General features: G+C 48.7%; 1 protein-coding gene across 3 annotated transcripts in view; it reads right to left on the bottom strand.

Moving 5' to 3' along the window:
• Rfx4 (regulatory factor X4) overlaps positions 1 to 15,324 on the bottom strand; it is a 156,794-nt gene that overhangs the window by 126,713 nt on the left and 14,757 nt on the right. For all 3 annotated transcript variants that reach the window (XM_075954493.1, XM_075954495.1, XM_075954494.1), the window contains exon 2: positions 3,124 to 3,210. In XM_075954493.1, coding sequence (XP_075810608.1) covers positions 3,124 to 3,210 — 87 coding nt within the window. The remainder of the gene's footprint in view (positions 1 to 3,123; positions 3,211 to 15,324) is intronic.

Below are 15,324 nucleotides of genomic sequence, written 5' to 3'. Positions count from 1 at the left end.
AATTAGAAAATAACAATACTGACAGTAACACTAAAAGACACCAATCGCCTGGGAATAAAGACTCCCCACTGAATGTGTGGACCACTTCTGGGAAAAACTGAAGATGACCTAAATATAGAGGCCAAATGAGGTTTAAATTCAAGATTGCTACGAGGTTGGTTTTTCCAAAATCTTTTGCTGTTGTTTTGTTTTTTGAGACAGGGTTTCTCTGTAGCCCTAGCTGCCCTGGAACTTACTCTGTAGACCAGGCCGGCCTAGAGATCTACCTGCCTCTGTCTTCCTAGTGCTTTGCCGGATTACCTGGCTTGTTTTCCCAAACTTTGAAGAAACACATTTATCTTGATTTGATGTGTGTGTATGCGTGCCTACATGTATGTCCATGTATGTACATATGAACCACACATGTGCTGGTGTCCCAAGAACGCCAGAAGAGGCTTCAGATTCCCCGTAGTGGGAGTTACAGGCGGTTGCAAGCAGCTGGAGACAGTTTCCAGAACTAAATCCAGGTCATCTGAGTGATGCTCTTAATTACTGAGCCATCTCTTCAGTGCCCTGCCTTCCCAACTTTTTACAGATTTAATGAAATCCTATTTTTTTAACCTTAGTAGGGTTTTTTTTCCTACATGTAGAATATTACCAGCTGATTATAAAGTCTGCATGGACTTGTAAGAATGTAGATTGTCCAAAATAATGGCAAGGAAGAAAACCGTGAGTCATGGTGATGCCTGTGGGTAACCTTAATACTGGGAAGGCAGATGCAAGAGGATCACAAGTCTGAGACCAAGCTGCCCACTGAGTTCCAGACTAGCCTTGCCTAAGCAGCAAGATCCTGTCCCCAAAGAAACCAAAATCAAAGGAAAATATCGTGAGGTCTTTGTTAGCAGGCACCACGGCCTATACAGGTGCAGAAACAAAGACTGCGTGAGACAGACAGACAGACAGACAGACAGACAGAACAAGAGTGCAGAATATAACTCTGCACCCTGTTAGTGGGCAACGGATGGTCTTCTCCAGTAACGGACCTCTGCTTGTAGAAAATTACTAACGAACTTTGATATCTCCTTCACGCTTACATGCAAAACTTCCAGATGGACAGTTGATGCAAAGGTAAAATAATGAAATCCTATATAACAACCTATCTTCATAACCTTAAGGCAAGCGAATTTTCTCAACTCAGAAAGTGCTGTGGAGATGGCTCGGTGGGATAAGGCACTTGCTCCATCCTGGGACCCACATGGAGAAAGTTAACTCTTGGAAAATGTTCTCAGGCCTCCACCTGTGTGCAAGACCTACCCCCAACTACGCACGCACAAAATAAATAAATGCTAAAGAAAAACCAACAATTAAGAAGGCCAAGTCATCTAACATTCACATTCAGAGAATGAAAAGGGGAGTGGGGAGAAGGCTCAGCCAATAAGTGCTTGCCTTGCAAGCCTGAAGAACGCACGAGAAAGCCAGGCGTGGGGAGGGCACTTGGAAACACAGTGCTGAAGACTGCAGAGAGGGCAGGCTCTCTGGAGCCTGGTGGTGGGCCAGCCAGCCTATTCAAGCAAGTGCTAGGCCAATGAGAGACCCTGTCTCAAAACACAGGGTGGGCTGCCCCTTCAGATCACCAGAGGTTGACTTCTGGCCTCCACTCAAGTACATGGACACCCACAAACACATGCATATGTACAGGCACAGACGTGTGCACGCACACAGAGTGGAAAGGCAAGCCACAGATGGAGAGAAGGTATTTACACTACTTTTACCTGGTAAATCCCCCTATATCGGGTATAGGAAGACAACATGATCTACAAAACCACTCAGGAAGAAGACACAAGCAGGCTGTGGAATCCTAAGCATATGTAAGATACGCATTAGGTATCTGAGAAATGCAAATTAAAACCACAGCGATAACAACAGGCATTTGTGTGGACGAATGGGTGCAACAAAGGCCGGCAGGAAAGCAGTCACCCGGAAGCCTCTGCTACATCTGGGAATCCACATCGGCTCGGCTACTTCAGAAAGACCTATCTGCTAAAGAGAAGTATACATTTGTCCTGTGACGAACTCAGCAGAAGTGAGCGCCTGAATCCACCAAAGACACAGGAATGTTCAGAGCACCAATCTTGCTACAGACCATAAAACATGGAAGAGGCAGGCACATTTCCAGACTCAAAACCATCACACCATAGCACCATAGTCAGACAGAGACACTATCAGGAGAAGAAAACTACAGACCAGCATCTCGCACGCACACTGACGGGAACACACTCAAGATACTGGCGACTAGAACACAGAACACTCTGCACTGACCAAGCTGGATCAGTTATTTGAGGGAGAAGAAGGTACAGCATATAAAGACCATTGTAATTAATACACCACATTAACATAAGAAAGAGGAAAAGCATGTGATCATATCAATTGACACAGAAAAAAAACACTTGATGAAATTAAACACTTTACAATAAAAAAAAATAACTCCGAGAATTAGGAATAGGAAGAAACTACCTCAACATAAAAAAGAGCACAAGCTTAAGGAGTCTCCTGGGGGCTGGTGGTGGGGTGGCCCCAGCTTAGCCTTGGAGAACACTGAGCTCAGGCTGCATCGCTCCCAAAGGAGGAAGCTATGAGTGATCGACAGGCCTGACTATAAGGCACTCGGGAGGTCACAGCAAAAGGACAGGTGTCGATGTGGGAATCTGCATCCTGCAGTTAACTCTAGTTCCCAGCTGAGGGCCACAAGGCATTTCCACTTCCCGACAGCAAAGGCATTTGTTGCTCTAAAGCCCTAAACCTAGAACCCAGCTATGTTAACATTGGGTCAGAGAGTGCTCTCCCCTTCGGGGTCTGCATCTGCACAATTATGGCACCATCTAATGGGAATCTGTGTGGACCAGGCTAGAGACAGGAGTGTAAACAGCAAACAAGGCTCTGCCCTGACCCAGAGTTCCACGCCCACGGAACTGGAGTCCACTCTCTCTGCAGAACATTCCTGGTTGGAGTGTGTCTTGTTCCAGGTGGTTTGCCCTAGCCTGGCACACCAGAAGTGCTCTCAGTCCCACCAGGACCCTGGCCTGGCACACCAGAAGTGACCCTGGCCCTGTGGGATGCCGCAAAGGAGCGAGGCTCAGCACTTACTTTCATCGTTAGACACAGTCCCCAGAGGTGTGTGGCTGGAATAGCGTTTGCTCTCGCTTTCATTGAGACATCTTTCAATCCAGCTCTCTACAGGAGGAAAAATAAATAGTGAGTCAGAGAGGTGCTGTGTGCACGAGACAGGAGCATAACAAACCCATTAGAGAACACGGCCACGAACCTTCCCACAGGTCAGCCTGGACCAGAAACGGACTGTCCATGTAGCTCTGTGCGCAACACTGCTGCTGAGTTTGCCCAGCAGCTAGGAGGCAACATGGCCATTGCAAGACCCACTTGAAGATTTCTTGATCCAAATCTACTGATTCTGGGACGTTCGAAGCCCAGTACTGCCAACTAAGGATCCTCTTTCTCTACAAATGGCATGCATGCCCGAGAAGGTTTGTGAACCATAGTCTGATCAACTGGTCATGCTTTGCAAACTTACCTGTCAGTCAGAAAAGCTTTCCTTCAAATAAAGACAAAACCCCAGGGGATCTGGTTGAAGTGGAGGAGGGCAGGGAAGCTGGAGGCCACCTTTGTCAGGTGGTCCCCACAGTATAGTGAGGGCAGAAATCAAAGGTCCCAGGGTATCCACGAAGCACTTTTAAAATCTAAAGGACTCTGGTTTTCTATCCAATTCTAAAAGTTAATTAGGGGGTCTATTGTTCATAATATAGCATAATGCTTATTCCAATTTCGTTTTTTAAAAGATTTATTTATGTATACAGTACCCTGCCTGCAGGCCAGAAGGGGGCACCAGATCTCATTGCAGAGAGGTTATGAGCCACCATGTGGTTGCTGGGAATTGAACTCAGGACCTCTTTAAGAGCTGAGCCATCTCTCCAGCTCCAGTTTATTCCGTTTTCTAGAACACCCCCTACTCATCCAGTCATCTACAACACCCGCCACACACAGTCACTTGTGTCCTGTGAACACAGCATAGCCCAATGCTGTGCTCTCAGAGGGAGGAGTCAAGCACGGGGCCCCACCTGTGTTTCCTTGGGCTCCATTTCTTCCGGGATGATCCTTACACGGAGGAAGAAAACTGCAAACAGCTGAACAAAGCCCAGAATAATACACAAAAGTCCTCGCCTCAAACGTTCACCTGCTACCTCAAGATTCTCAAAGCTGCACTTCTGCCTGCATGGCTCACCGGCTAGCTGACATCATGACATCATGACTTATCATGACATCACAATAAGTCACAGTGAGTCAGCTTTGGGACATCAGCTTCCAAAGCCATCTTCAGGCCTTTGGATTTGCACATCCTTAACGATCAGGCTTGTGCCAAGCTGTACTGTTGTTAGTTGTTATGATCCTACTATGTGTGTGTGACTGTTTATGAGTCTTGTCTCCCTAAACATAATGTTTCCCACAAATTCTGTATTCTTTATCGTGTGATTTTACATAATGTGGCAATTCTTGGGTATACAGAGTGGTCTTAGGGCAGGACTGGCTGCACTCATGGCTATGTGGTTTTCAATACTCTTGCTATTTTCTTCACCTTCTCTGCCTTCCTATTAAATAGTCTCAAAGTACAGCTCATTTTATCCTTGGTGTCAATATGCAACTCATGCTGGTGATGCTCCTGCCTCGGCATCTCATGCCATGTTGGCAGGCATGCACCACCACCCCGACCCTCACTGCCTTCGTAACGTGGAGGCTGGCATGTCCCCCCTCCTCTCTTATCCAGCTCTCAGAACGGCTCACTCACGTACAAGGATCTTAGTCTCTGTTTTCCTAGAAAGTGGCTGGGACTTAAAGGAAGGCTCGGTATCCTGAACCCTATTCTTCCGAAGCTGAGGGAAAATCCTTAATGAGGACCTTAGGTCACAAGCTGCAGAAGGAAGCTGGGCAGGTGAGCATGCTCCACCAAGTGAGAACCAAGTGAGGGCAAACAGCAGGGAGAAGGGCTGCATTTTGTTCTGTTTTATAGCGATGTACCAACCAGCCGTTCTTTTAAAAGCTGCTTCCAAAATTACAGACAAGTTGGGGAAGACATCCAAGGAGAAGAACAAAGGCCAGCTTGTCGAGAGGAAATGGAAATCTGGTGTTTCCGAGCAATCCCGAGGAGTGCAGAAGCTGAAATCACGGAACACAAGGCTCAACCGCACGGCACGGAAGCCAGACGCTTGTAACATTGCAAAGCTGGGAGGTACAAGGTGGGTGTTTGCTAAACATTACATCCCAGAGCAAATGGGTTTCCAGGACCCTTTCCAGCCTTCTCTGGAAAGTTATCACTGTGATTTGCTCACTTCTAGCCCTGACACAGTTCCCTGGCAGCACCCATGGCTGATGATGATGGCATCTGTCGCCATCAAACCACACCACCACATTGGTATCTGCAGCCTGGGAAATGGCTCAGTGAGGCAAGCTCCAGGGTCTGAGCTCAGCTCATTATTATATGCCTAGAACCCTGGCACCGGTGAGGCAAAGATGGCAGATCTCTGGGGCTTGCTGACAAGCCAACCTCATTTACCATGTGACCGTCAAAGACAGTGACACCCTGTTTCAAAAACTAGGTAGACAGTGCCTGAGGGTCTTAAAGATGTCCTCTGCTCTCTGTAGGAATGCACACACACACACACGCACACACATGTGCACACACATACACACATGTGCACCCACATGCACACACATATGCACCCACATGCACACACATATACACGTGCACCCACATGCACACACACGTGCACCCACATGCACATGAATATTCACACACACATGCACACACATACACACATGTGCACTCACATGCACACACACATGTGCACCCACATGCACATGAATATTCACACACACATGCACACACATACACACATGTGCACTCACATGCACACACACATGTGCACCCACATGCACATGAATATTCACACACGTGCACCCACATGCACATACACATGCACACACATATACACGTGCACCCACATGCACATGAATATTCACACACACATGCACACACATACACACATGTGCACTCACATGCACACACACATGTGCACCCACATGCACACACACATGCGCACACACACACGTGCACCCACATGCACATGAATATTCACATACATATGCACGTACGCACGCACACACACAAACACGTAAAGCAGTGCTATTGCTGCGATTGGTCTGGGCTCGTCCCTGATCCTCAGGTAAGGACACATACCTGGCTGCTCGCATGTACACGGAGACACACATTCTCACACACAATATTCTACTTTCTTCCTTTTATGAGACTAGGACCCAAGGGAGAGTCTTGCTGTCACTTACTGGATTATACCCAAGTCAGTCCTGTTAACCTTGGAAGGGCCTGTCCCACATTGTTCAAATCGGGACATGGACCACCATGAGCTGGGATCAAAATGAGCTAGGAGTTGTTAAGGGGATGTTTTAAGGCTGTGGAGACAGTTCAGCGGGTGAAGTGCTTTGTTGAGAAAGCACGAGACCCGGAGTTCAGATTGCTAACATCCATGTAAGAAGTTGGGCGTGACGGCATGCTTGTCATCCCAGGGCTGGGGAGCCAAAGAAAGGGCGCTCCCTGGGGCCAAATCAGTGAGATCCAGGTTTAATGAGAGACACTATCTCAAAAATTAAGGTTTGGAACCTCTGGCATGCACGTCCACACTCCACCCCCAAAGAGGAAGGAGAGAGGGGGTCAGCACATTTCGAGGTAAGAAAGTTAAAACTTAGAGCAGCTGGTGGAGGACAAGGCCAGCACCCAAAGGTTGTAACCTCAGTACCCCAAGTGTGGGCTGAGCCTCCTCTTCCTCCTGCAAAACCATGTGGCACCCAGACAGTGCCAGAGCTGCAGCCTCAAGCACAACCTCATTTGTGTCAGAATGCTCGCTAACACTCTACCTACACATGACAATTTTTGCTAAATCTGCTTCCCTACTTCCTTGTCAGCCTTTGTCATGCGTGGCAGGCTTCAGTTCAGAGCTCAAACAACTCGGGAATGAAGTCCATTTGGCTTTTTCTTCAGAGTCCCCATCAGACTCAAGCACAGAGTGCCCGGCCTCACCTCAACACACGCCACATTACTGCCAGAAGATGTCAAAGAATTGGTAGCTTTTAAGCACATCTGTCCACACAGCTGCAGGATTCCCTAGTCATCTTCATCGTGGAGGCCGTGAAAAGCACAGCACATCAAAAGCCCTTTCCCAACTTAGAAAAGGCAAAATTCAACAAGCATCCTTTTGTGATGTGAGACGCTGTGTTAGAGACACACTATGAGTGACTAAAACACAAACAAGGCTGATTCTAGACTCCATGATCATCTAAACACAAATAAGGCTGATTCTAGACTCCATGATCATCTAAACACAAATAAGGCTGATTCTAGCCTCCATGATCATCTAAACACAAACAAGGCTGGCTTCTAGCCTCCATGATCATCTAAACACAAACAAGGCTGGCTTCTAGCCTACATGATCATCTAAACACAAACAAGGCTGATTCTAGACTCCATGATCATCTAAACACAAATAAGGCTGATTCTAGACTCCATGATCATCTAAACACAAATAAGGCTGATTCTAGCCTCCATGATCATCTAAACACAAACAAGGCTGGCTTCTAGCCTCCATGATCATCTAAACACAAACAAGGCTGGCTTCTAGCCTACATGATCATCTAAACACAAACAAGGCTGGCTTCTAGCCTCCATGATCATCTAAACACAAATAAGGCTGATTCTAGACTCCATGATCATCTAAACACAAACAAGACTGGCTTCTAGCCTCCATGATCATCTAAACACAAATAAGGCTGATTCTAGACTCCATGATCATCTAAACACAAACAAGACTGGCTTCTAGCCTCCATGATCATCTAAACACAAACAAGGCTGGCTTCTAGCCTCCGTGATCATCTAAACACAAACAAGGCTGGCTTCTAGCCTCTGTGATCATCTAAACACAAACAAGGCTGGCTTCTAGCCTCTGTGATCATCTAAACACAAACAAGGCTGGCTTCTAGCCTCCGTGATCATCTAAACACAAACAAGGCTGGCTTCTAGCCTCTGTGATCATCTAAACACAAACAAGGCTGGCTTCTAGCCTCCATGATCATCTAAACACAAATAAGGCTGGCTTCTAGCCTCTGTGATCATCTAAACACAAACAAGGCTGGCTTCTAGCCTCCATGATCATCTAAGAGCAAGGCAGACATTATCTCCTGATGTAGGATGTCCTCTGTATATGTGTTGTTTTTATTGGTTGATGAATAAAGCTGTTCTGGCCAACGGCTTAGCAGAGTAAAGTCAAATGGGAAATCCGAAAAGAGATATACATAGAGAGTAGGCAGAGTCAAGGAGATGCCGAAGTAGAAAATGCCAGAAAATTACCAGTAAGCCACAGCCTTGTGGCGGTACATAGATTAATAGAAATGGGTTAATGTAGGATGTAAGAGCTAGCTAGGAATATGCCTGAGCCATTGGTCAAACAGTGTTGTAATTAATATAGTTTCTGTGTGATTATTTGGGTCTGGGCGGCCGGGAAACAAAGCACAGTCTCCATTTACCAGGACCCTTTAATGTCTACTCTCTGACTTTAAAAGAATCTTTACATGTATGTATCATGTGTGCCCGGTGCCGTCAGAGGTCAGATCCAGTGGGTTTAGAGTTACTGATGACTGTGAACCACCATGAGGGTGCTGGGAACCAAGCCCAGGTCCTCTGAAAGAGCGATAAGTGCTCTTAAGTGTTGACCCATCTCTCCAGCCTCCTCCCTTTGTTTGGACATGGTCTCATGATGTAGCCCAGGCTGGCCTCTAATTTTCAGTCCTGCCACCTTCCACATGCTGGATTCCAGGCACGTACCGGAACTCCCAGCTTCTGTTTACCATTTTGAACCCAGCTGCACACTATGCCTGGCCCCAGAAATGTTGCTAGATAAACACGGCTGGATGCATTCCTCCCCGACCGACAATATGAAGTTCCTGTTGCATTCCATATGGCAAGGGTCACTCAAGAAGGCATTGTCATATATTGGTCTAAGTCAAACCTCAGAGCAGTGTTCTCGCCATGTTCTGATATTTCTATTTACAGATACTCCATGTGGAAGCTACAAAGCAAGGCCGGCTGTGAAGAGCCCTGCCACAGGGCGCCATCTTCCAGGACAGAGGAAGGAGCTTTTCATTCACACTCGATGATTTCCTGTAGTGAAAACCAAGCTGCAGCAAATGTAGCGAAGGCTGTGAGGATGGCTGTGAGTTGGGGCTACTGGGCTGCACCCACTCCCTTCAGTTGGGGCTACTGGGCTGCACCCACTCCCTTCAACTGGGGCTACTGGGCTGCACCCACTCCCTTCAACTGGGGCTACTGGGCTGCACCCACTCCCTTCAACTGGGGCTACTGGACTGCACCCACTCCCTTCAACTGGGGCTACCGGGCTGCACCCACTCCCTTCAGCTGGGGCTACCGGACTGCACCCACTCCCTTCAGCTGGGGCTACCGGACTGCACCCACTCCCTTCAGCTGGGGCTACCGGACTGCACACACTCCCTTCAACTGGGGCTACCGGACTGCACCCACTCCCTTCAGCTGGGGCTACCGGACTGCACCCACTCCCTTCAGCTGGGGCTACCGGACTGCACCCACTCCCTTCAGCTGGGGCTACCGGACTGCACCCACTCCCTTCAGTGGGCTCACAACTGGAAGGAAGATGTGATTGGGCCTGCCCGAGTTTTACTTCCCAGGCGCTCACTCAGCTTGGCTCGGAGGAGACTGGGAAACCCTGATTTCTATGACTTTCCTCTGTTTCACAGGATGACACTGAGGAGAACCGCATATGGTATTGGGTTTCCCAGGAGGCTGTGGAAGAAGTAGGAAGTTGCCGCATCCAGGAGGCAGCAGGTCCCAGGCGGCCCAGTCTTAGACTTCTGCACCGCAAACACGTGCTAATGTATTAGGGGAGCTGTTTAAAATGACTCTGAGAAGCCCACATTCCTAGGGGCTTGCAGAGCGTGCGCACAGGAGCGTGAGATTTCCTATCTACTTGTTCATTCCAATTCTAACAGAAGTTAAGCAGCCAGAGCCAACCTTATCTCCAGTGGACTAGGGCCTCAGGGCTTATTTATTCGTTTTCTGTAATTTACCTTCCCCACCCTTAAAAAGTAACAACCTTAATTGCCTTGGTCAGTATCTTGTCCCCAAGAGCTAAGAACACTTAAGTAACCAGTTGGCAGGGATGGCTAATGAAAACAAAACAAAAAAACAGTTACTGGAATGACAGACAGGGAGACCCTCTATCAGAAGAGGTCTCAGAAGAAGAGGAATTTGGACAGCAAGGGAACGAGCCCTTCAAGGAATCAGAACAAGGAAGGAGGCGGCTGACACAGGGGTATCCAGGGAGATGTAGTCAGTATAAGGTGAAAGGGAAGACGGAACTGGTCTTGGTGACTGCAAGAGTTAGAACTAGGGAACTCGAGTTCAAGTCCCGGCCTCACCACTCACTATCTATGTGGTGTTGGGTTCCTCAAAGCCTGCCTATCAGGGTTCCCCAAAGATGCCCTAAAACAGAAATGGCAAAGCACCTAACCCACTTGGTCTCATGGGTCATGGGAAAAAGGGAAGGCACCATCTCCCAGGACTAGGGACACACTGCTGAGAGACACGGCCAGACAGCCAGTGGGTGTGTGAACCACAGCCGTGGCCAAGTGTTTACCACATGCCAGCTACCCTGTGTCACCTGCCTCATCTCTACTCCTCAGAGACACCAAGGCAGACAGCCCACGGGCTCTGATTTGTTGGGAGGAGGCTCAGGCGGCTGAGGAGAACCCAGGTAGAGAAACTCAGGCAGGCAGTGGCTGAGCTGAGCCGCGTCTGCCTAACTTCAAGCACTCGAAACAAGCAAAGTGTATATGAAGATGCCATGGCTGAGGGAAGACAGTGTCCATCTCAGCCTGGCTGCCTCGCAGTCAGATCAAAGGGGTGACGTGAGGTATTGTAGGCACGAGGGCTGTGGTCAGAGACAAGGGCACAGAGCAATCAAAGGCCAGGCGAGTTCTGGGAAGGGTGAAGAGTTTGTCAATCTAGGACCCAAAGACTTGGAGGAAGGACATGGATAGGTGGCGGTGCCTTGGGAGCAGCTCACAAGGCCTGGCTCACCAGGCCAGGAAGCGTGCAGGCAGCTGGGAAGCAGCCAGCCCTGTCTGCGGGAGCGTCTGCGTCTGAGGAACCGCTGACAACAGGAATGTCTTATGTAACACCCGAGAAAAGGCTGCCTGACAGAAAGTGTCACCGGGTTTTTAATAGAAGGTGTTACTCAATACACGCTGTAGGAGCAGTCTTTCAGAACATTGTATTGCAGCTTACTGTGGGAACCCACGACTGTACAAACACCACATGAAAGGGTTGGTATGGCAGGCAGATGGCTGCCAAGGAGGACCTGTCTCCGGATCCCTTCCCCAAAGCCCAGGTCATTACCAGAGGAATGGTGCTGCCATGGCCTGTGTCTCATTTTCTCCCAGCCTCTCTTTTCTCTTCCCTGGCTCCACACTGGTGGGGACACACACAGGAGAATTTGGACCCTAGGAGGCAACAGCTGTGGCCTCTCCAAAGGGCTCTTGAGGTCAGTGGTTACCACGGCAATGCCACAGGCCCTAGCCCAGGGGCCCCTGGGTTCTATCCAGGAAGGGGCTGGACCACAAAGACAGCCCCTCCTCTTATTTACCTTTATTCTTTCCCACGTTCGCCAAATATTGATGTGGTGCCTTCTGCTCCACGCTAGGCTAAAGATCTAGAGATGATCAAAAAAGCCAATCAAGTCCTGACTGGGAGGACCCACGTCCCACAGTGGAGACAGACCCAGACAGACAATGAGATGACTTCGGAGCATGAAGTGAAGTGAAGGCTAAGTAAGAACCGTAGGATGGGAAAGGTGGGCCCGAGGTACCGGTGTGAGGTAGCAGGGACACTAACCGCTGGTCAAGGAGGGGACACCGGAGGACAGAGGCCCAAGGCAGAAGTGGGCTTGGAGAGTGGGAAGAATCCAGGAGACCACTGGGATGGGGAAGAGGGGGCATGGAAGAGCAACAGGAAGTCAGGAAGGGCTGGGGCATGCAGGGACTTGGTGGCTGAGGGTAGAACTTCACACTTATCCCAATGTTCTATGAAGTCATCTGAATACCCCCTCAGCTTTCCAAGGATGTCTTGAACCACACAGCTCCAAATGGGGAGTGTATGAAGGAATCTATATCCGTCCATCCCTCTGTTCACCTATCAGGTCTCTTTAGAGGATCATGAGCCTGGTGCCAGCCGCACGCCACGGGCTCAGCACCTTCAGAGAGGGCTGAAGTGTTCAGCTCAGTTCTGGAGAGTCACATGATAAAAGATGCAACTACCTTGACATGGGGAATGAAAAAGAAATCTGACCTATTTTAAGAGTCGGGAACCTTCTTAGAGGAAGAGATAGCTAAGGAGTTAACAAGGCACAAAAAAAGGGGGGGGGGGAAGAGGTGTAAACACGGCAAAGAGGGAGGAAGGGGAGGTCCCTGGAGGAAGAGCATGTGCAAAGCCCCTGAGGCAGGCAGAAGAACGCACTCAGGAAACTGACAGGTTGGGCCATTGAGACAGGTACCTGCTGCGAAACCTGAGGACCCCAGTTCAAATCTCAGGACTCACACAACAGAGAGAACCAACTCTTGAAGCTGTCCCTCTGGTGTGGACTAGCAGGAACACTCGTCCATTGCTGGTGGCAGTGTAAATTTGTACAGTCACTACAGAGATCGGAGTGGCTGTTCCTCAGGAAGATGGGAACTGATCTACCTCAAAATCCAGCTATACCACTCAGAAATATACCCAAAGGAGACTTCATCTTACAAGAAAGAACTTGTAGCTTTCCAGGGATGTCTTGAACCACACTGCTCCAAGAGGGGGGGCCTATGAAGCAGCAGCCATGTTCATTACTGCTCTGTTCATAACAGCTGGAAACCGGAAACAATGTCACTGTCCCTCAAGTGAGGAATGGATAAAGAAAATGTGCATTTACAAAATGGAATATTACTCAACTGTGAAAAAGTGACATCATAAAATTTGCAGGAAAATGGATATAACTAGAAAATAATCACCCTGGGAGAGGTAATTCAGACCCAGAGGCCAACTCCAGTGCGTATTGGCTTCTGCGTGAATACCAGCTGTGAAGTCAGTGATACCCAAACTATGACTGTAGAACCACAGAGGGAGGGCATAGAGTGAGGAACCAGGGGCACAGAGAGACCTTGCTAGAAAAGGGAAGTAGAACAGATAATCATGGATGGAATAAGGGGACACTGGAATGGGAGGATCAAGGGTGGAGCGGAGAGAGGTTTGAGGGAGGAAATATGGGGACATACAGCTAAAATGAAGGAGCATTTGAAGGGAAGTATGGAAACCTGATACAGTGGAAATTTCCTGAAATAGTTACAGGGATGAAGGTGATCTAAATGAAATCACCAAACAGTAGGGGAGACAATCCTAACTGCCATCTCTTGTCACCAAATGAAGCTTCCAGTACTAGGGCTAAGTTTCATTGAGTCGTTGGCCAAAGGGGTCATGGGAATCTCAAACCACCCAGGCTGATGCTGAGACAGCAAAGCCCCATTGCTGAAGACAACTCCCACACAAGTCACTGGGCGGGGAGGTGGCTTGGGCACAGGAAGGTTCTCTGCATGCTGCCAGAGAGAAGCATAACCACTGGCCGAGCCGCAGAACCTGATCTACAATTCGTCCCGCCTGCCAGGACGCTGGTATAACGGGGCACATGGCGTGTGGGAGTCACCGACATCTGACTTGGTGTAAGCCCCAGGCCACAAGATGGAACCCATAGCTGACAATGCGTGGGTGCCCGACACCACAGACCAGCCCAGGGACCTAGGGCCTAGAGTAAAACCCAATACTACTGGTCTTAAAAAACAAATTAGCGATAAAATGACTCCTAATGACATTCTGCTGGGCTCACATATTAGTGCCTTGCTCAGCCATTATCAGGGACACTTCCTCCTGCCGCAGATGGGACCCACAGCCAGACCTTACCCAGAGAGTGAGAAACCGTGGAACACTCAGCCCTAAACGGGATGTCTCCATCAAATCCCTCCTGCCAGCACTCAGAGAGCCCCATGGAAGAAGAGGCATAGAGTGTAAGAGCCAGAGGGGATGGGGACACTGGGAGAATGAGGCCCTCTAAATCAACTGGAGCCAACTTCACAGGCGCTCACAGAGACTGAGGCCGCGTGCCCAGGGCCGGCACGGATCAGCACCAGGTCCTCTGTGTATACATTATGGCTTCCAGTTTAGTGTTTCCGCGGGATTTCTGAGCATGTGTTTGAGTGGGTCTCTGGCTCTTGTGCCTTCTCTTGGGCTCTTTTCCTCCTGTTTGTTTGTCTGCTCCAACTTCATTATGATAGTTTTTATTTTATCTTAGTACATTTTATCATTATCTCTTAGAAGCCTGTTCTATGGGAGACAGAAAGAGAGTGGATCTGGAGGGGAGGGAGGAGATGGGAGGAACCGGGAGGCATAGAGGGAGAGGAAAACATACTTAGGATAAATTATGTGAGAAAAGAATCTATTTTCAATAAAAAAAAAAAACAAGAAGAAGAAAGTTGTTCTCTGACCTCCAACTTGACATATGTATGCATGTCATACACAGACACTAAACAAAATATAATTAAAAAGTTAACAGATGCCTTGACAGTCAGTGCTCATAGTTGAGTGTTCCTTCTGCATGTAAGTACCGAGCCTGCCCAGTCTGGTACTCTAAGATGCTGTGACCCGCACACATCCAAGCCTGCCTCTGCAGTCAGTGCTGGCGAAGGCGCCTGGCTTTTTTGTTCAGCAGCTGGTTGGGAACTTCTCAGCATTTCTGAGTAGTGTGGGAGATAGGCAAAGTGCCTGTGGGCCTCTCCATCAGCGCTGCCTAAACACGACCTTGGAAGGGAGGCTTGGAGAAAGAGGAGGTCACGGAGGGGAACGCGGCAGGTACATTAGCGTTGAGCAGCTTCGTCAAGGCCCACTGAGACTTGGCAGGAAGGAAGCCAACAGCGCTAGTCCTTCAGACAGGCCCAACTTTTGGACAGTAAGGCAGGATATCATCTACGGTTACTTGGCACCTGTTCCTCCCAAATTTGCAAAACAAAACAAACAATAAAACCCCTCATGATGTTTTAAGTTCCCGATTCTGTGCTAGGTCATTCGTAGCTACCCTTTGCCATGGGACACCCACAGGGTTG

Source organism: Microtus pennsylvanicus, chromosome 20 (genome assembly GCF_037038515.1).
Source record: "Microtus pennsylvanicus isolate mMicPen1 chromosome 20, mMicPen1.hap1, whole genome shotgun sequence".
Taxonomy (NCBI): Eukaryota; Metazoa; Chordata; class Mammalia; order Rodentia; family Cricetidae; genus Microtus; species Microtus pennsylvanicus.
This window is presented reverse-complemented; position numbering and strand designations above follow the sequence as displayed.